The sequence below is a fragment of the Emydura macquarii genome, unplaced genomic scaffold (assembly GCF_026122565.2).
Source record: "Emydura macquarii macquarii isolate MOO-44397 ecotype Brisbane River unplaced genomic scaffold, CSIRO-AGI_Emac_v2 contig_1253, whole genome shotgun sequence".
NCBI lineage: Eukaryota > Metazoa > Chordata > Testudines > Chelidae > Emydura > Emydura macquarii.
Genome location: NW_027131390.1, coordinates 59,674,322 through 59,697,010, shown reverse-complemented (window position 1 = coordinate 59,697,010; position 22,689 = coordinate 59,674,322). Strand labels below are relative to the sequence as shown.

Here is a 22,689-nt window from a genome sequence, read left to right as displayed (position 1 = left end):
AATTAGGCATCATATTAGGGAAAACAATCAGCTACATAGGGGCAGAAAGCCAAAAGTCCAAAAGCCAGCAGGCCAACAATGAGAATGACACACAGTAGCTGATTACTCTTGCTTTAGTGAAGAGCAAAGGTTATTGCAATCAGAAGGGGGGGATTGAGGGGGGATTCGCCATTTTTTCAATATGTTTACATGCAACTTCTAGGGTAATCAGACCTCACTCACTTCGCTACTTGAGGCGACTGCCCGATGAAGAGGGGTCAGCCACATATTGTCCTTGGCATTGACACGAGCCCCTGCAAACAAACAGTAAAGATTATTTACATGCTTTTGATGTAATATTTACCATAAAAATAAAATAATAATAATACATTTCTTGGTAACAAAGGCTGTGCTGTATAGATATTCACAGAACTTATCACAACCTTGCTAGCATCAGTTTACTTCCAACTCTTAGAAAACTACCTTACTTTAAAAAACCAGAAGGGTTCAGCAGTAAAGAACGGGGGGGCTAAGATGTCTATCAAAGATTAGCAGGTCTCCCTAGGACCAGGCAAATGTGCAAACACTGTCAGAAGGCTGGACAGCTGAGGTAGGGATCTGGGACTTGATCCTGCAACCTACTGAGCCTCCCAACTTTTGGAGTAGACCGCATTCAGCATCTCACAGGACCAAGCTCACAGTCACTTGTCCAGAAGGAGGAAGTTTCTTCATCTTGGAGTGCTTGTTGGGAGTGTTAGGGAACCTATTTAAGGGGCAATGGGGACGGTGGGGCAGTCAGACACTGTTGGGTCACTTGTTGGGTGGAGTGGGTAGCAAGGAGGGTTTGGGGCAGATAGACTGGGGTGGATTAACTGAACACACTCACAAAGAATGAGTTTGCACATCTATGAGGGAGTACAAATTTAGTTTTAAGTAATGTTGCAAAACAATCCACTGAGGCAATAACACAAACAAGGAGACATCACTGGAGGGAGCAGAGACAATAAAGACAATGCTTTGTTTTAAAATGTTTTTATTATTGTTTGAAAGCAGAACATTTCACAAATGTGCATAGTTGTCTGCATATCTGTCTTGGGTACAATTGGATAAGCTTTAGGTAAGTATAAGCATCCTGCCTGTATCACAAATGAGCCCCCAAACTCTTCACTAGCAAAAAAGGGTGCTTTAACCTAATTTTGCACTAGAACTTAAGTCAGTGGTTCTCAACCCACAGGCCACTTGTGGCCCAATCAGCACACAACTGCGGCCCAAGTGACATCCGCAGGGCCATACAGGTAGTATATATAGTGTGTGGATGCAGCCCACATAAACACAAAGAGCTGCATATGTGGCCCACAACGGTAAATAGGTTGAGAACTACTGATTTAAGCTGATCTAATGTACCCAATCCAGGGACTTTGGTTTTAATTTTCCCTGATTGTAGTGGATCATTTAAGGTCTATGAACCAGAAGTATTTTCCAAAATGCCACGGCTCATTGGTGCTTACAAGTTTGCCTCTCACTTGTAATAGTCATTGAGAATTTGTTTCTAATTATCAGACTGGAAGCAATTTCTCTGAGTTTCTTTTCAAGTTTTCAAAAGTTGGGAAAGGTTTCAAACCTCCGGATTCGCCTGGCTTCAGAAAAAGAACATTACAATTTGTAAAAGTGCCAATATGAGACAGTTACAATCTATCTGACCTGCCTGGGAATTTTATATCGAATGCAATTTGCTGTGCCTATGCAAAACGCATGTCTGGGTTATTAAGTTAGATGTTTGATTTGAGAAGTTCATTGATGTATGGATGTACATATACAGATAATGCTGATTTAATGAGCAAAACAGAAGTGAATTGTTACCCTATTTGATCTTCATAACAAGATTATTATTTGCATTGCAGTGGTGCTTAGAACCATCCATTATAGACCTGGGTCCCATTGTGCTAGGCACTGTGCAAATGCATTACAAAAACAGTCTCTGCCCCCAAGGAGTTTTTAGTCTTAGATTCCAGTGTACCTTGTATTACACTGTTTTGGATAAATAAGAGTTGTCAAATGCAAACCGCATGGACTAAATCACAATGCCTGGCATCAAATATTTCTTTTCAAGAGATTTATTCTGTGGTTCAGTTTTTTGTTTTTTTTTTTAAACTGAGGTTCTCCTGCTTTATTTCCACCCATTCAAGAACTCCCATGAGGAGATGGAACCAGACCAGAAAGGCTTATGTGACGAACAGCATTATGTGATAAGCAGTTATATCATTCCTCAATATTCAGCAACTATAGTGGCATCTGAGAATAAGAGGATGATTAAAAAACTCAGGAAATTGTTTCTTTCAGCCGCTGGTTAAGCCTTTCATTGATCCACTCACACTTCAAGAAGCTGAATAGGCAGCTGCCCAGAAAAATCACCAAAGAAAATGATAAAAGCAAAATGATCAAACACACACACGCACAAATTATGCAGCATGGTATCAATCGTATCTGCCTCTGCTGTTTTCCACATCCTTTTCCTCTGTATGTTTTTCAATGTGCTGTTTACCTAACTGAGTGGAATGGCTCATTCATATCTAATTTAGTCTATCATATATTTGTAAAGGTTTGTTTTTTCAAATGTTTCACTTAAATAAATCTTGTTTGGTTTATCAAAATGCCTGTGATATATGGCACTGAGTTTTTAAGCAGCAGCTTCCATTCAAGGATCTTAAAGCACTGCACAATATTATTAAGAAAGACTCTCCACATTCCTCAAGGGCAGGGAAATATGCCATTTTACAGAAGGTAAAACAGAGGCACAGAGAGATTAAGGCCTACTTTTTCAAAAATGCTCTCTATGTTTTAGGTGCCTCAGTTTTTGGGTGCCCAATATTTAACACCAAGGCAATGCTTTTCAGGCACTGAACACCTACATCACCCATTCAAGACAACTTCTGAAATCCAGGCCTTCTGTGTTTCAACTAGGGCATGCAAAGACAAAGGGACCTCCCAAATCAGTGAAAATGTAGACCTAAACATATGTCTGCGTTCACTGCCAAGTTAACCTGGACTCTTAGCTGGGTATTTGCTAAGGGGAGAGGGTCCTCAGAAGGCAGCTTTACTCAGTCTGCACTGGGAGAATTCTCTGGCTGGAGACAAGGATTTTAGAGCCTCTTTACACTGCTCTGGCCTTTTTACCCAGTCCAAATGGGTTGGAGCAGGGGTGAGAGAGTCTCACCCATGGTATCCGAGACTAAGGTGGCCACAACTGCAGCCTTTGAGTACAAGAACTGCACAGAACTAGAGCTGCACCAAAAGGGAGCAGAGAGGATTCAAGGCCATGGTCAGTAAAGCTACCTGGCCGTGGCTGCATCCTCGCAAGCCATGGTCAGGGCTACACTCTGTCTACCTGCCAGGAAGTTCAATGCCTCCTGATTTTGTTGGGACAGCTGGCTCCATGGTGAGTAGTGCCTCAATGACATTGCAGGTGGTTCTGCCATAAAGGTTTGACAGAATCCTTCGACCGCAAGCTCCTCAGGGCAGAGACTGGAGCTCAGATTTCTACTCTCTTGTACACCAGTGTCACCTCACTGAAACCATGGGGTTGCACTGGAATACAGGAGGGTGGGATTTGCTCTCTTGTGTTTCTATTTGTCTGGACAGCTCTCCAAGTACACCCATGAATGGATGTGGTTACGTGTTGTAGAAAAACAAAGCTTACTATCTGACTACCCTTCCTATTCTTTGGAACAGGCGGGAAGGTAGGCAATAATGCCCAAATCTCAAATCACCATGTTTTAATGCATACTGAAACAAACTCACAATACATTTGCCCATTTCAGCCAAATAATCACAGGCCAGATCCTAAGCTAATGTAAATCTCCCCAGCTCTGTCGACAGCAATGGAGCAATGCTGATTTGTACCCACTGGGGTTCTGGACCCATGTCTTCCATTTTAATTCTGAATCCACTTCTCTTTTAATGATTACCTAGAAGGTCATTTCTGGTATGTCTCAGTGTGCCAGGGCATAAGCTTTATTCATTAGATGCTACCTCTATTTGTGCTGCCACCAGTTCATGGGCTACAAATCTAAGCATGAGTCTATTTTGCTGAATTTCTTTCCTGAATCCTGTATGAAATGGAAGAGGCTGATACTTTTCTTGGCTTCTTGTCATACTCAGAATATTGTGGTTCAAATCCGATAGTAAGTGTTCCATGCTTTTATTCTTTAAGTATTCTGCCTGTCCCCTGATTTTAAAGTCAGACATTAGAGGCACACTGTTTAGAGTGCTAAAGGTTTTCATCAGATTAATCTTTTGTGAAGTATTTTACAAATTAGGTTGTGTAGAAGACAGAAGAAAATATTGCTGTTGTGATCTGATCTCTGCTGCTTAGCTAGCCCTGGCAGATCACTACCCCACAGAAATTTTCAAAGACCCTGTCTCTTTCAAGTGGATACAAGTACTGGTGTGTCATGCAAATAGTGATACTTCAGATACTAAAATGAGATGAACAGGTAGAACACATCACAGACTGAATTAGCTTTGACTCAAGACCCGGGCATATAAGTATTAGTGATAGTAGTGTTCCACGAAGTCTGATCAAACTGAACCCCGGCATGGCCCTGCTGACATGAAGGCAAATCATTAAAACTTTAAATTATGAGCTAGTTTCTCTTTGTTAACCCCCATTACGATAGTGGACAGAATTGAATGCATCACCTGCATTTTATCCTACCCCGCAGACAAATACTGGAGACTGAGGATGAGGTTTGGCGAACAATGTGTTGTAATTCATACTGCCTATAGGAGCATGGAGATATTCTTTTCCACATAAGGAACACAGGAAATCAAGAAATGAACTGTATTTTCCATATCATTCTGTCACAGCAAGGCCATGTCTTCACTAGATAATGCACTAGAGATGCTACAGGAATTCATGGGAGATACAGGGCAGAGCTGCCTCATCTGTTTATTTATACAGATCTTCCTTGTGCTTCTACTTGCAATCCTTGAAAAGATAATGCCTCTGCATCCTTCTCATATGCTGACAATACACCATAACAAGATGTGACAATGGCTACATGCTGTATCACCACATGTCAAGATGAAGGTAATTAATCTTCACCTCCTGTTGAATAAAGGCATGTTTGTGTCTAATATATTGGAGAAACCATCCAACCATAGTCTGTCAATGTAATAATATTCACCATGTCTTTCTGCTGAATCAATGATGTACTGGATGAGCTGATGTGTAAATAACAGTCTCACAAGTTAAAAACTCCTTGACTAAGGCAACTGACAAACCCAAGGTTTCTAAATATATGATGGATAGAGGACAGGTGTGTAACTTTCTTATTCATTTGAATCCCTTTTTTGCTTTCTCCAACCATTTTCTGGACAACAAACTCTTACAAGCTGTTTGTACAACATACATCTGATGGGAGAACTGCAACGTCACAATTTAAATGAAAGAGTTTTCTTATAGCTACTGTTCCATTTAAACATGTACATATCATTGATAACTGGAGCACAAATTAATCCAGAATAGGAACTACAAGCAGATGCTGTAAATGTCACTAGGAATCTTGACAGATGTTGCTTATTCCCTAGAATACCACTCATGGGCTAATGCAGTGGTGTTTGATTAAGCTGCAGTTTATTCCTACAAACTTTGATATTGCCAAGTCATTTATTCATCACAGAACTAACACCTTACTCATTACATGAATCCAATCTGAAAATAGTATTACTGTTTTGGATAAGTAACAGCAGCCAGAGGCTGAGTGCTAGACTCAGTTACAACAACAACAATGGACTGATGCCATATTCCATTCACTTGGGGGAAGAAAGCTACCATCTGGGGAACCATGCTCAGGTAAAATCTGAGCAACCTGTACTCTTGCCCCCAAACTAAAACAAAAACTTTTTTCCAGGTTGGAATAAATTCAGCTGTTTCTCCAACCCCCACTTTTAGTTTTTTATCATCTCTTCATAACCTACATTTGGTCACAAGTAGAAACACTATATTACTGTGAACAGATCCTTTTGTGAGATTTTCTTCCCCACCAGAACAGCAAAGAGTTGGAAATTTTGCAGCAGGGCTTGTTCTTGTGCCCAAATTCTTGACTAGAGAGATTCAATGTAAATATCTACATTTGCTCATCTGAACAACCAAAATATTATTTGAGATTTGCCCTCCACAAAATAGCAATTAAATAATTAATTTTTATAATATGATGTGTATATGTGCAACAGTGTGCTTCAATCTCTAGACTAAATATCACATGTAGCAGTAGCTGTTTAAGAGCTTGAAGATCAGATAAATGCCTGCACTTATTCTTACCACATCAAGGATGCTGCTGAACTTATTTCCTACTACAACATCATTATATTTTTAATGTGTGCGCCTCACTCTTACAACTTGTACTTTCTTTCTCACCCTTAGTTGTTGCATTACAGTAGACTAAGCCCTATCTGGTTTAGAAACACATAACCTTCTATGCTTCTCGTGAAATGCCAAATCTATCTTTCAAATTATGCTTTTCATTTTCAAAATAGTTTAGAAGCTCTACTGATTATTTATCACAATGCCTCTACAAAGGTAGAGGTAGGTAGCTATAATGTTCCTATTGCAAATTGGAAACCAATACAGAAAAGCTTAAGTGTCTTGCCTGAAGTCACAAAAATTGGCAGCATCAACTGCTGGGATGAAAACTCAGAAATTCTAGGTTCACAGTCCAGTGTTCAATATTCCATCTCAGTCTTTACATTGCACACAATGCAAGGAAGGGTTTGAAAATTCCCCTGCTGAATCACTAATCATACAATGTATATAAGCATAAAGATCCATCCATCCCTATTCAGCAAAAATCTTAATCACTAGAGATTAAATTCCACTAGAAACATCCCGAGTTAACACATGATTAAGTCCTTTGCTAAATAGAAATGGTCTTAAGCATGTGCTTAACTTGTTTTCTGAATCTGCAAATATCAAATAGTTTTAACCCATTGCAAGTTGTTAAAAAGTAGTAGTTTTGGTTCATTATGTTATTTTCAGAGTACATGCGATGTAACTATATCAAGCAATTGAAACTGGTTCTCTTATCCTGCAAACAGCATAATGCTCATTGGAACACAGAGATGGACTGTGCCCAGATTTAACCTGCATATATTAAAGATGTCTCTTTTGGGCATTCACTGTAGTTTGCAACATTGGCTTCTTTATCAATGACTAATTGTTATTCATACTTCGCATTACCTGACAAAATGAGGAGCTCAATGATCTCTGCATCCCCCAGAAAAGCCGCAACATGAAGAGGGGTGCGTTTCTCACCATCCTGTAAAACAACAAAGATTGCACAGCTGTAAACTATGGTCAACATTTACAAGAGAGAGTGCTAAAGTGTCATTAAGCTTTAGTTAATATTTCATTTTCTACCAGTTTTTCATATTAGAAAGATGGGATTTAACCAGTAAAAAATGAAAAAAAAGTTCTGAATCAGGCATTTCTCTTTAACAATCCACACCTTACATGCCACATTTTTCCATCAAGTTTTGCACAGAAATGATCGTTTCCTGGGTATTCTTTTCCACAGATATAGCAAATATCATCTGTATCTCATCTGTACCTCTCTTCCTTCCTACCCTGGAAAGACAGTTACACATGAGGGAAAACATTGTCCTCAGTTAAGTCCTTTTTGAAATGTTTGCTACTTTACTGCTATACTGGCATAATTCAAACACTTCTGGACATCAGCCCTTGTGATGCAATTTGATTGAACAACACAGCACAAGGCTCTAAAAATAATAGCTTTGAGAAAGGAATGGAACAGTTCACAAGGACATTATAGATAGACTGCCCTTTCACCACAAAGAAAATCCAAATGCATGCAGCCTTTCATAAACTATTCATCAATAAGTCGCTGGCTTAAAATAGAGAAGTCTGGCAGTCTAGTCCAGTACTGCTAAGCCCAAACATTAAAAAATCTTGAGTCAGGCCCCCCCATCCCCAAAATCATGAGATTGGTTTAAACACAAAGAGAATTTAAAAATAAAATATTTGGAGTTCCTTTTATTTTCCTTCTGGCTTTTGAACCTTTAGAGTTTATATTTTCAAGCTTATCTCTACAATCATGAGGGCTAGGAACTTTTGTAATTTAAAAATGAAAGCCAAAATTCTTTTGTATTCTCATGAATCCAAGCCTTTAAAAAAAAAAAACTTCAAGAAAAAAATCCACCAAATATCATAAGACTCACCATAAAATTTACAAGAGTTGGAAACAGTGCTAACCGGAAAACACTAATAACACTCAGTATTTATTGTGCACTTCATGCATTTATTTAGAGTCAAACAACATTAAAAAACAGCCATACAAAGAGATCTAGGTGCCCTTGTCAGTTAATTAAAAACTTAAAATAACAGACCCACCCAGCATTAAATATTCATATTCAGGTAACAAAGTAACTCATTAGCCAATAAAACAAAGCAAGGGAAAAGCCCCATTTATATTCCCATCCCACTCCAGGGACATACCCCAGACTCTGTCAAGTAAACAGCTGTTGCAGAATGTCTTTAGGATCATCAGCTGTGGGTTATTTGAACTATCTTCAAAATGCTCTGTAAACACCAACAAATCAATGCTGCAGAATGTTTTTTCTTCTGAACAATGAAAATTTTTTTTCCAGGATACGCACAAGCACTGAAAGCCTAGAACCACTGAGGGACAGTGTGAGTTATAGCTGATATTTTTTGAAATCTCTCATATGTATATATTACTACAAAGGCTTAGAATTCTTTTTAAAAAATCTAAAATATTGATCATATACATAAAACATTTGAAGACAGACTACTCAAACACAGCCACACTGATGGAGGAAAGATTCTGTCATACCCTCTATCTTCTCACCTGATGGGGCAGTTATAATAGTATTAAAAATTTCCTTGTTTTTTACTTACAAAATATAATCACTCTATGCACTGCAGGCCAGAATTCTCAAGAGACCTCAGCACCTATTAAGAGACCTAAAGTTTTCTAAACATTTTCTGAAGTGCTCACTACTCAGCAGCTCCTGCTGAGAACAACAGAATGCAGAGCATTTTTTAAAATATGGACCTACATAGTTTATTCAGTAACATTTTCTATGATGTAATATATTATGCTTTAGTTTGCACTGGGTGTGAAAGTGTTTGCTGTGGGATATTGCACCGTAACATTCAGAAGGACTATTTCATGTTATCTATCCTAAGACTGTACAATACAAGCAAAATCATAAAACAGACTGGTCAAAAACCAGAACAAAAATAGAAATGTTTTCAGTGAAGGATTTTTTGGTTTTTGATTTTTGTAAGTAATACAGAATCTCTCTTGGTTTTGGTGTAATATTAGCAACAGCTCTTGCATCTCTCAACTCAGAGCTTTATAATACCACCTCGTGACACTATACATGGCTTGATAAGAGAACACAGGGATGTGAAATGGGGTATTGGTGACACAAGTTCAAGCAAGTATCCAAAACGATCCCATTAACTGGTTAATGGATTATAAAGAACATTTTACAATGAATTCAACACATAATGGTGATGTGGCCATCAGAAAAAAAGGTATAATAGGAGAGTGGAATTTTGTGCCACTGACATATTTTGATGTAACGTTTTGATCCAACAAGATATTTAGTGGATTATCTGATATGACAACTCTCACAGTCCTAAAAATAAAAGGCCAATCCATTTACAAGCAGGGCAATATCTACCCACAAGCATCTGATATTCCAACACTGAAGTCATTGAAAGTTGACTTCAATAACAGCAGATTCATGTTTTAAGTAACAAAACAAAACAAAAAAGATTTTTAGTGGTTTGATTTTTTTAATCCTAATTTCTGTTTCTTAGATGACAAAATAAATCTTCCTTCACTTGTCATTTGAGCATCCAGTAACAAAAGAGGGCTCATGCTTATGCAAAATGTAACTGAAGATAGACAGAAATAATCTCTAGTAAAAGGCAAAAAAAAAAAAAAAAAAAAAAAAAAAAAAGCCACCCTCCAGAAGGTGATCATTTATTGGAGTTACTTCTGAAGAAGTCGGAGTATTACATTTGTACCTCAGTGTCATGTAAGTAGGTCAGTCAGAGGATCATTCTCGGGTTCCTGTTTATGTTACAAAAAGCCTGACAAAAAAAAAAAACACTAGAGCATATGCACATACAATGAAATTCACTCCTTGTGTTCACAGCCCACCAAAGACTATCCATCAATTAAATGGTGCCCAGTCTTTGTGCTGGGCCTACGCAGAGCGAGATAAGTTCAACCACAAGACATAATTTTGATGGTAGAACAGTGAAAAATCAATGAGGTCTAAACATTGGAGGCTACAAATACAGAGAGAGAATAAAGAAAGCATTATTTCTATCTCTAAAAGGTTTGGCAGTAACCAAGTTCATATAAACATTTAAAGGAAAGAAAGAAGCAAAAGTAGATAGTGAAAAGAAGATTGGACACTAGTAAGATAAATAATGGGACATATTTCAAGTACAGTACTTAAAGGAACAAGATAATAGATATGCTAAATGATGGATACGATATATGTAAGATAAGTTACTGAAAGTGAGGTAAACATTCCCTCTTCAAAAATTCATTAATTGGTTGCTTTGGTTCACAGAAGAGCATATGCAGCTACAGAAGGTGTCAATGCAGATGCAATAGAAAAGTAACGTCTGTACTCATTTTTGGCCATATGAATTGGCTGAGCCACAGAGATCAATGTAACAAATTTAAAATACTGTTTAACACAATTAAAATCAGAATAATAATTAAACAACCAATTGCAAAACCTGATTTTCCTCTCAAATCAACATAAAACAGGAGAAAAGCCACTGATGTTAATGGAGATAAGAACAGAAGCAGAGCTAAGAAGTTTTAGGGATTCATACTTTCTCCAAATTGCACAGGATCAACTAAGGAGGCAGAATAAATCACATCATATTAGATGCATATCAGTGACGGACAGAAATTGACTCAAATGTAATGAAAACAGTCACACAAAAAGAACCTATTTAACACAATTTAAGCCACACTTACAATTGCTGAGACAGGAATGTATTGGCATAGAAGTGAGAGTTAAAGTGGGTAGTAGTGTTGATAGAATGATTCAGGTGCAATTTTACTTCAGAAAAATTAGTGCAGGATATTGGGAGTGAAGGAACATTTAGGCCTCATAGAAGCCTGCTGTGACTTTTAAGAGTCTGTTCTGATAACATTTAACAGCATAAGCATAAATAGAACTGCACATATGCATACAATTTCAGAGTAATCGTGTTTAATGCTGTGCATGTGTAAGAAATTGCAAAGTAATCATGTTTGTGAGAAAAATATAAGAAAAAGTAACTAAAAAGCTAGGAAAGACCAGTTTGAAATAACACGAAACCTCTACTGACAGGGGAAGAGAGTTAGCATGGAAATCAGAGACCAATATGTACGTATAAGAAAAGATAACAAAATAACAAAAGGAGGTTGAAGTTGCATTGTCTGGTGCTTGAGGCAATTGTGTGAGATAATCCTGATGAACACCCCACTTGTAAATAACTGATCACTACTTGCTGAGTGTTTTGCCTTAATAAAGATTTGTTAGACCCATCTGATGAGTAAATGAATCTCAGTCCAACATACAGGAGTCAACTGATTAGGCACTACTAAAGGAAGAGCAATTGAGCATGTTTAGCTCCTCAGCTCTAAAACATAGTTAAGGTCAAAAAGTTGACTTTGTAAAAACCTCTCTCTCTTCAATATTTATTCTCCTTCACTGTTTCCTCTGTTAAACTGTGCAATTCACAAAACAAATCAAAATGTCTAACTAGGAGCACCAGCTGCTATATGAAAGTCAAGCTTTGTTATTTCTGCTCTCTGCATTTTCATCAGCCACCACCAACTACAGAGATTTCCTGAATCAAAACTTCAGGCCATACCCTACTAATCTTAACCCCTCAGGGTATGTTTACACTGCAATCAAAGCAGCTGACTTGGGCTGACAGGACTATAAAATTGCAGTATAGACATTCAGGCCCACACATAGGGTCTCAGAGCCCAAGCTCCAGCCTGAGCCCAAATGTACTATGTTTAGCCCTGAAGCCTGAGTCCTGTGAGACTGAAGAGCTGGCCAGGGATCTGAGACTCAGTGCCCTGGGTTTTTATAGCAGTGTAGACCTATACTTAGCATCTTCAACTACTCCTAAAAGTTAAGGTTTGCAGGACTGGGTCCTTAGCTAATGATTTTATGGATGCTGTACGAGGTGAAATAGAAATGCATTTTGCTCTTTCACAAATAATAAGGATAACAATGAAGGGTTTTTGTAGCATTTTTCCTTCCATAGGGCTCAGAGTATGCTACAGAGATTTGTGAATACTACCCCCTGCTTTTAGATGAGCAAACTGAAGCACAAAGAACTGACAGGCTTGTCTACATAGTGCAGCAATGTAGTCCTGCTTGAAACAGTACCACATTAACACTCTCTAGAAACCTTTTAGCGTGTCAGCAGGGTGTACATGAGGCAGTTAATACAATACTTTAGAGCGCTGTACAATTTATACCTCTCTGTTGCACACTGCCACACCGTGTAGACAAGCCCTAAGCAACTTGCCCAAAGTCACTAGCAAGTCAGTAGCAGTTATGGCAATAAATCCAGACCTCCTGTCTCCCAGCTGCATGCACAATGAAGTTTCCCCTGATATATTGGTCCCAAAGTCCCAACAGTAGCTTGCTTATGTCACTGAACCAGGCACACAACTGAGAAAACACAGGAAATAGATATGTGCAGTAGCAGGTGGCATTTTATAATCACACTTCAAACTACATGTGGAGTAGTTCTATTCTAGTAATAGACTTTTCAGGAGCCATATATGCACAAGTAATTCTAGCTAAATGCAAGTTTGCTCAAGTCATCTCCATTTACAAATTTGGTAGTGTTGATGTATTAATTAATTCCAGGCCTATTTTGAGTGTGTCAGCATTGAGCAAAATATAGGGAAAGCTGGATTTTCAATCAAACAAGGACATGTTATGAAATGAAAAGACACTTAAATACAGTGTGTTTACTAGCCTAGAACAGCTGCACTTGCTAGTTATAGTGATTATTTTGTCACAGTTACAGAAAAAGGTCATGTGCAGTTTCTGTTAAACTGAATTGACCAATCCCTCTTCCTTGATAAAATGGGATTTGAGGCAGATATGTGGCTTGCAGATCACTTGTCTAAGAGTCTCAGTCATTCTGAGGTATATCTTATTGGCTGTTGATGTGGTTCCTTTAGAGACCAAATTAAGTCTTTTAAATAACATTTTATTAATCAATCATCAATACACAAATGTGACAATGAAAAGAACAAAGCTTTTTCCCCCTGAAAATGGAAACATCATTTATTACATTGTATTAAAGCTTCAAAATGATTTTTCAAATCTCTCTTTACCTTACTCTGTTGACTCCCAGCAAGCGTCGTGTTTATGGATTTTGATACTTCACTTAAATACCTTTAGACTAATACTTATAGAGTAAGATATTGCACTGGAGAATATTAAGTCTTTGAATAATAAGTATCTCCATTATTCTGGATGAATTCTTAATTTGTTATAACGATGTGGATTATATATAAGGTAAGCAAAAGTACTCAATGTTGTTTTGCTGCTGGTTCGCTTTCTGTACATAATGTCAGGCTAGGACACTGTGGCTTCTCATAATAGACTGCTAATCTTTGGTTGTAGCTTTAGACATTGGTATCATCTCTAATTCCCGCACATGTATTCAAGTTTCTAACTTTCATGGCTGCAGAGTAAAGCTTGAAAACATGACAAAGCATTCTCTGTAAGATCAAAAAAAGAGAAGGCAAATTAAAAAGCATCCAGAAATTAGAAATTTTTTATAATTTTAGGATTTTGTAATTGATGATGATTTGGGAGGGCCTGACTCTCAAATTTTGAACATTTCGTGTCAGCAATGCTACTTTCAGGAAAATGAAACCAGTTGCATATGCACATTGCCATGTATAGGTAAATACCAACACATCTTAATCTGTTCCCCATCCACTCAGCTAGTCCTTCCCAACCCCTCCACTTCAGGAAAATTTGTGTAGTTCTTCATACAATGTAGATCTTGAGCAAATCTTCCATAAAATGATGCTTCCTGTTCTTGTGCTCTCTCTCTTTTTAAAAAAGATTTTAGAGCTTTAGTCTATAAAACATGAATACAAAATAAAAGACATCTGACAGACCTTAACATGGGGAAATTAACTAAAGAATAATCAGTAGGCTGGAGGATGATCACATTCATATCCAGAGCTTTTTTTATTATACAGTGGAAAGGATCCATTTTTTAGTTTCTACAATGGAGCAAAGAGGCAGAGAGGTGGGAAGAACAGAAAAGACTTCAATAGTGGATTAATTCCAGGATAATCTTCATTAACACCACTAGCCACACAAATTGCTATCAAGAACAACCCCTACTTGTCAGAACCATTTTTCTAGAGTAAGAGTAGATTTTTAGAAGTCTGTTAGTGTGCACCTCATGTGTATTAATTACAAGAGCCTGCTGAAGATTAGGTAACTCAGCTGCCATTTAAAAAGTATTCAGGGTAATCTGAAATATATTATCTCTAGACAGCCTTTCTAACCCAGGTTTTAGATGGGTTAAGTGCTATGGGTGGTCCAATCTAAAATGAATTTTGTATACACTGTTCAGTATAATATAAGACATTGCTGTTCTTTCTTATATCCTTTGATGAGCAGCAATGACATAGTTAACAATGTTGACATCATATGTCACCATTTGCACATGAATTAGTACCAACTGAAATGAGTGGGGCAATTCACGCATCGGAACTACTGTTTCAGCCTTTCTAGAAACTCCAACAGACATAGCTGCTTCGGTTACATTTACTTCTTCATTAGAAGGATTTCTTTGAAACCATGACTGCTAGAGACCTTAATTTATTTTTTAAATGAAAACAAACTGGAAAACCATGGAGAGGTACACAGTGTTGCTGTTCTTCCAGACCTGAAGAAGAGTTCTGTGTAGCTCGAAAGCTGGTCTCTCTCACAAACGGAAGTTGGTCCAATAATGGAGAGGTATGTCAACAAGCTCTCCTAATGAAAGTCAATGTGATTTGAGCAACTACTTCCCTTATGAGCCTTTGAAAATCCCAACTCAAGTTATTAATAAATCCCTATATAGATTAACTGTAATAAATATCCCAGCAAAAGGGTTTATGAGTTAAAATAAACAGCGTATTTAACTGTGGCTAAGAGCAGGCCAATACATTTAAATGCACAGGACCCACACCTAAGGCCAAGCTGTCACACTGTACCAAAGAAGGAATTTTTCAAAGCAAGGACTTGTGTGAAAACTGATACATTGTCTTATGCTTTTCCCCTCCCTGGGAGGGCAGACATGAAAGGTTTTCCACTGTGGCAGATCTACATCTAGAAATGCCCCATTTATTTCTAGCACAATTTTATTCACCAGTAAGACCCAATAGTGCCAAGAATAAAATCTTCATTCTTTGGAAGGCATGGTCTGCTTCCCATGATTGATGAAACACCACATCATTTTATCTCTTAATCCCAAATTAGATGTATTACTCAGAATTAAATGAAAAGTTTTTCTGCATATTATTATTCTGAAAGATTCTAAACCTTTCGGAATAACACTCTTGCTCCCCATTTAGAATGGGCGGGCGGGCGGGCACATGCACGCACACGCGCGCACACACACAGAACATCTTTTGTTCTCGGCTTCAGAGCCTATGACTAGGGGCAAGATCTAAAGGTACGTTTAACATTTGTTTTCTTGTGAGGACTTGGGTGAACCCTGAATGCCTACTTTTAATTAGAATAGTGTTAGAAACATGCGTAAGAGCCTTAGCAGTGTGTTTGACTGAAAGAGAATATACATATGATGGTGGTGGCATGGTATAAAGATTTTATCAACATAAGTTTGGAACACCCTCTCTACAGATTTGTACCATGCAACTCTTCCCAGCTGAGACTCAATAAAACCTTCAGACCACACGCACCACTACTAATGAAGAAGGGGAAAGCTACAAGTGGCCAGCATGGTGAACAGGATCAAAGTTAAGACTAAGCCTCATTGCTCCATCTCAATCAGTTTATAACACACCTTGAAAACTCTTTATTTTCCAAGGGTTTGCCCCAAGGCCTAAAAATTAGAGTGCCTTGACCTTATTTTGGACATATCAGATCACAATATGAAGTTGCATCTTCATCTTCACATCAATAAAGTGAACCCAACACGTGAAGACCTACCCATACCCACAATGACCTCCTCCTTACTGATCTAACATTCCCACGCCCGTGGCAAACTACCACCAAACTCACACTCCTGTTTGTGGGGCTTTGCAATCTCTGGTGATACACTCTCCTTCTCCCCATCACCTTACTACATCAAGAAGCCAAGAGATGGGAGCAAAGCACAACTTCCTAATCCAGGAATGGATGGGTAGGGATAAGTAAGGATCTCAATATCTGCAATAATCCTGGCCCCAAAATCAACAGGGACAATATTTGTGGAAATCAGATGGTGCTTTGACTGTTAGAGCTAGTAAAAAATGCTATATATTTTCCATGAAAATTTCAAATATGATAGAAACTTCAGGAAGAATTTCATTTTTTTCAGAATTTTTCTGAACTTCTCTTTTTCAACAAAAATGGAAACAGAACAATTTTTATTTTTGTTTTATCTCCCCCTCCCCCCACACACACACACACTCCCTTCCTGGGATTAAAAGGGGGGAAAAAGAAGAGAAGGGAAAAGAGGGGAAAACAAAGAAGTTTTTCCATTTTCAAAACTTTGTTCTTTGTTGTCGTCTTTTTAAACTGGATTTAAACCAAGATGAAAATTTTCCGTACGTTATTTTGAGTTGAAAAGCCATTTTTCTCTGGAAAAAAAATTGACCTGCTCTTCTGCCTGGTAATCTGGAACTCTGGATGAGTGAAGCCCTAAACAGCTGCCTAGGTTTCAAATGCCCAGTGGCACCACTAGTTCACACTGCATAGAGGGCCATCATTAGCTGGAGGGTCAAAAGCCTTTGGAGGAGAAAGAAAAATCTCAGAACTGTCCCCTCTCCTTCTCCAGACTGAATAACGAACAAAATTACATTTATATTTCCATGTAGAAAGGGTAGGTGTTAAAAAAACCCAAACTGCCTGCCACTAGCTCAGTGGTCTTATAGTACAACATATGTTAGTCTATAAAACAGACACAGGGATTCCAACCCAACTTCCTATTCCCTGAACAGTAGGCCAGTGAAAATTTCCTGTACACCCACCTCTGGGTAAAAACAGTCAGATGTTTAGGGATAAGAAGCAACTACTGCAAGATAGATAAAAAGCATCATTGCCATCAAGATGTAAAATTAATATCTTGTTCCCCATGAAGACCATAAGACATATGGAGAAGTCAGAGTGACCTCTATCTTGGCAAAATGAAATAAAAACAAGCAGTTCTAAGAAACAGTTAGAACTTTTTCTTGGCTACAAAATAAAAGTCCCAATTACAGCAGCAGCATCTAGATGTAAGAGTCTTTTTTTTTTTTTTTTAAACACACTTCCATGGTAGGAAAGATATAATTTATTTTGGGTTACATAATTTGTTCTTCTATTTTAGGATTTGCTCTGAAGTCTCGTCCCAAGGTTAATACTCTATTTCCTTGGATCAGGACAACTCTCATGCAAGCTTTCACAGTTTACTATTGTTAGGTATCACTTATTTTTCATAGATTCCCATGTCCCATTTTGTTCTGCCATGCTAATAGCCCTTCTGCTGTGAGCTCTGAAACATCACATATGACCTTAGAAATCCCCAAAGCTCACAGTGAGAGCAGTCACATCTTATTTTTACTTTGTGTTTACATTTTAACTCTTTCAATATTTTTACTGTTCACCAAAAATGATTGACAAAAAACACCATCACTAACAAGCAGTGCCAAGGCTTCCTGTCACATGGCCAGAAGTAGCAAAGCATCGCTGAAATGCCATCATGGAAGTAATTAGAAACAGACTGAAAATAATTAGCATAAGCAACTACCGTGACTATCCAGCTCACAGCAGATGGGTCTTCTATCCATTCTTTTCTGACATTTCCAGTGTTCGATATTTATCTGAAATTACTACTTTAAATTGATATTTCTGAATATATCCTGAAAAATATTTTTGTAATTACTGCAAAGAACATTCCATTTCTTAGCTCTCAGCAGGCTGTCTGCTGGGTCAACTCAGTCTTGCAAGGGCTTTCATTATACTGAACAAAATTCTGCATCAAAATGTTCACATCAATTACCTTTTTTCCATTAAAAGCCACAGCACCCACATACAAAACATATATTACCCTTTAATATTTTACCTGGGAATTGAGTATATCTCCATAGCAACAATCCCCTGCAACCTTGGATTGAAGGAGACATGAAAACATTTTATGGGTAGGACCTGGAAGCATAATCATGTGGAGTGGATCTGCACAAGGGCTATTTTTGATGAACTAATATGCAGTATAAAGAACAGATTACTCACCTTAAAGGTGTGTCAAAATTCCATTGTTACCATTGGAGAAAATAAAAATAGAGGGAATATAAAGAAGACAGTATTTTACAATTAGAATCTTTAGGATCTTATTTCAGGAAAGGACACAAGAACTGACACTTATAGAAAGACCTCATCAGCTTCACCCCAATCTCTCCTTTCCCCTCTCTAAAAGCCTGATCTGACTCCCATTTAAGTCAATGGCAAGTCTTTCTATTGATTTCACTGGGAGTTGGATAGAGACCTGTTCAACTAAAGCTGGGGGATCACTCCTACAGCTTTAAGACGAATCGCTAAGTGTACCTCCTTCAACCAGATATTTGGACCACATTGGCCACAAGAGCTGTAGTCCCAAACCAGAGCCTCCTGTGTAGTAAACAAACCAGACAAACCACTGGAATTAGCTAGAAATAAAATAAGGGCTAGATTTTTTTTCTTTTTGGTCTGGAAAAGACACAGGAAAAGGATGTTTAACTTAAAAGACCAGTTAACAGCTTGCAAATCACTGTTCTGTCTCAGCTTCACAGTCTAACCAGCTCCAGAGTTTACAGACTGTACTCAAGGTGCCAGCAAAAAACTTCTCATTTTAACAGTTCTAATGTAATTCAGTACAACGGGGAAAAGCATAAGGCAAAAAACAAACCAGTTCCTAAAAAAGACCAGGTTCGGTTTAAGATTTTCCATTACTCAAATACTTAACCTGTGCTTCTTTACAGCTGTTTACCATGGCCTCAGCTAAACATAAGTCAATCTATCCTGCAATAATTCCCCTGTGTGAATATCACTGGACAAGCTGCAGTTCCCTTATCTTGTTGTTTGAGAGAGCTGTAGTGAAATTAACTTAGACGTTAAATATATTCAAATCCTGAATGAAGGTTGGTCCCTGATCTGCAAGGGCTCATTATTAGTGAGAAACTCCACAGAGATTCAAGATATGCTACTTTCAGCTGTTTTAGTTCACAACAATAGGGATTTGGAGAAAACCTGTCGTCCCTGATTTATATATTTGAAATAATTATGATACATTTAGGGAATTACCACAATGTGCTGTAGATAATTGTTTGTTCAAGTAACAATTAGGAATCTATTTAAGCTATAACAACGAGTCCTGTGGCACCTTAAAGACTAACACATTTCTGCAGGCATAAGTTTTTGTGGGCTGCAACCCACTTCATCAGATGCATCTGATGAAGAGGGTTGCAGCCCACAAAAGCTTGTGCCTGCAGAAATGTGTTAGTCTTTAAGGTGCTACAGGACTCTTGTTGTTTTTGCTGTATACAGAGTAACACAGCTACCCCTCTGGTATTTAAGCTATGCATATCTAGCTTACAAATATTTTCCATTTTGTTAGTTTTTTATTACTAATGGAATAATTCATATTTAAGTCATGACAGTTCATAAACACTGTACATACATACACATATACACTCACCAGAGCATTAACATCCTCAGTTTTGTAGATCAACATCCGTATCTCCTCTGGATCGCCGCTGAAAATAGCTTGAACCAGTGGTGGCTGAGAACAGAAAACATTAATTAAAGGTTGTTTTTTATTCATCTAAAGACAACATGTTATTCCTTCTAACATTTACCAATACAGTGCATGGACACTATGAATTCAATCCTTCGCCAGTCTCAAATCTACAGGAAAATCTTATAAGCAAGGTTTATTAGCTTGCACAATGTATATCTGAATGCATGAAAGTGATTGGGTACAGAGCAGGGTCCTCATTAAAATGGTAGCTTTTCCCAACATATACCACACAGTCAGCATAGTTGTTTCCTAGTTCAACTATGAGGATATCAGTTTTCCCTTAAATACTACTAAGCACTAGCTGACAGCATATGGTGATGTTTTAATGACAACCACTCTATAGACATATTTAAGTAGAGGGTACAACGCCGCGAGATGTCGCTGTGTCGTGTGCTGCCACGAGATCTGTGTACTCTGGCGGCAGCGTGTGGAGCGCTGTGTGCACAAGACACAGTGCTCCAAAAGTGCCTAGTATTTCGATTTATGGTATGTATGACCCACTTGAAGTACATTTAATTCAAATCTGGCCCGCCATAGCAAATGAGTTTGACACCCCTGGCTTAAGGCTATGTCTACACTGATGGTGGCAAATTTGCTGCCATCAGACCGACTTATTTGGATCGACTGAGCAGTCAGTGAAGACCCGCTCAGTCGATCCAGAAATCGACATATTAAGACCACTTCCTCAAGTGGTGTAGCACTGCATCGACAGGAACACAGTTCCCGTCAGCACTGTGCACTGAAGACAGAGCGCAGAACAGAAGCACAGAAGTTGACGGGAGTTATACAAGTTTTTTGCGTAACTCCGGTTGACTGCCGCCAAATCTCCGAGGTAAGTGTAGACAAGCCCTAAGTCTTTGCAGGACAGGGACCTGACTGACTATATGCAACATGATGTAAAATGCACAATGTCAAAAAAATAAAGGAACGGGGAAGAGTATCTTTGAAAGAGAATGGAAGAAAGACTGTCATCTGAGTTCTTACTTATAACACCAGCAGGTAAAAAATTCTGACAGACATATTTTTTAAGTTGACTGTGCCCTTTTAAGAGAGACTAATCAGGAGAAGATGCCAGGGAATTTGGGGACTGATGGATGCAGCATATATAAGGAGGGAATGGGGGGTGGGATGAAGGAAAATGAAGATAAGAAAAGGGTTAGTAAAATGGAAGGTTGAGGTGGAAATTGTTTTTCTCTCTCTGAATTTTGAGGATAAAATTAATAATGAAATATAATTATGAAGTTTTTTGTTTTCAGAAAAATATTGTCCTTCAAATTGAGGAAAAAGATGACCTCCAAGAGGCAATAATGCCCTCAGCATTCTGGTATTTATAGCCCATCATCAGTCAATTCTCAATCCATTGGACAATCATTTCTCACCATAATGTTCAACTGCAGTCAAAAATATATAGTATTTCTTCTCTGTTATTTATATGTAACACAACAGCTATGTAAGGCCCCCCCACCCTGCATCTGAAAGCTAGTTAAAACATAACCATAAAACAGCATCAAAAGTGGCAGCCTCCCTGTACCCTCTAAAACCAGAGGTTAGCTGACTAACATCAACACATGTATGCTGTACACAATGACAACCACAAAGTGACGATGGACCTCATTACATCACTGCCTCTAGCCATACAACACACACAGTTTCCTCATGCAAATTTCTCCTTCCATCTCCTCATGCTAGTGTTTCATAAAGTGACCATTTCGGTGCTTCCAGTATCCCCTGGTAAAACACATTTCCCACCTCCCTTTCTGATTCCCTTACTTCAGGTTCAGCTTCTTTGAGAACTTATTTTTTCCTCCTTTGGTTGTGTTTCCCTCTTTCCTTTATTAGTAAACCTACCGTACCAAACACCCTTCCCCAGCCACTTAAGCACAGTTTCTCCCCACAGATGTTGAATACTAGTTATTGATCCCCTTCTGCTCCTCATTCAATCCACCCCATCCAAAATAATAATACTGACATGATGTGACAGAAAAAGTATTGAAATGGCATCTTTCATTTCTACTGCTTGGTGCCATTCATCATCCTGTTATCTCTACACATTGCAGTTGATGTGTGAAAATCACTGGATTAGATGTATTCATGATCCACTCACCAGAAACAAATCATTCACTAAGGAGAGAACAACAACATTCCATCAAAGTATATACCATCTCTCCAACAGTCTGCCACACTCAAGCGTAAGGGGTCTTAGTAATTGGTGAGGAAAAAACCAAGCAGGTGCATCCAATTGTGCTTTTCCCCACAGAACAATGAAAATAGCTTCAAATGGTTCTATGATCTTATGCCTACAGTATATTTGCGAATAGACATTTACTGTTTACTGCTCTTGAATTTAAGACTCATGTTAACCTTTGAAGAACCAGATAGTGGTTATGAAATAAAAATTCACACAAAAATATTTTTCCCACACCTGTTTTTCATTAAATGTTTAAGTATCAGAGAACAACGGTTTAGAACTATGACTGGAATAGTGTTAATTACTACTTCTGTACTGTACTGAAACCAGACATTACTGCCTATGGCACATACACACAGTATCTAGGATTAGTCTCTAAGTTCACCTGACTCTTGACACCTGCTTTTCAGTACATTACTTACCACAAAGGATTCTG

General features: G+C 38.2%; 1 protein-coding gene across 3 annotated transcripts in view; it reads right to left on the bottom strand.

Moving 5' to 3' along the window:
* The window catches only part of ANKRD44 (ankyrin repeat domain 44), a 196,173-nt gene that overhangs the window by 84,812 nt on the left and 88,672 nt on the right, over positions 1 to 22,689 (bottom strand). For all 3 annotated transcript variants that reach the window (XR_010919823.1, XM_067548975.1, XM_067548974.1), the window contains 3 exons: positions 19,964 to 20,047; positions 7,217 to 7,295; positions 223 to 293 (listed from right to left, as the gene is read on the bottom strand). Coding sequence is in view for 2 of the 3 variants with exons in the window: in XM_067548975.1 (XP_067405076.1) it covers positions 223 to 293; positions 7,217 to 7,295; positions 19,964 to 20,047 (234 nt within the window). In the remaining variant the exon portion in view is untranslated. The remainder of the gene's footprint in view (positions 1 to 222; positions 294 to 7,216; positions 7,296 to 19,963; positions 20,048 to 22,689) is intronic.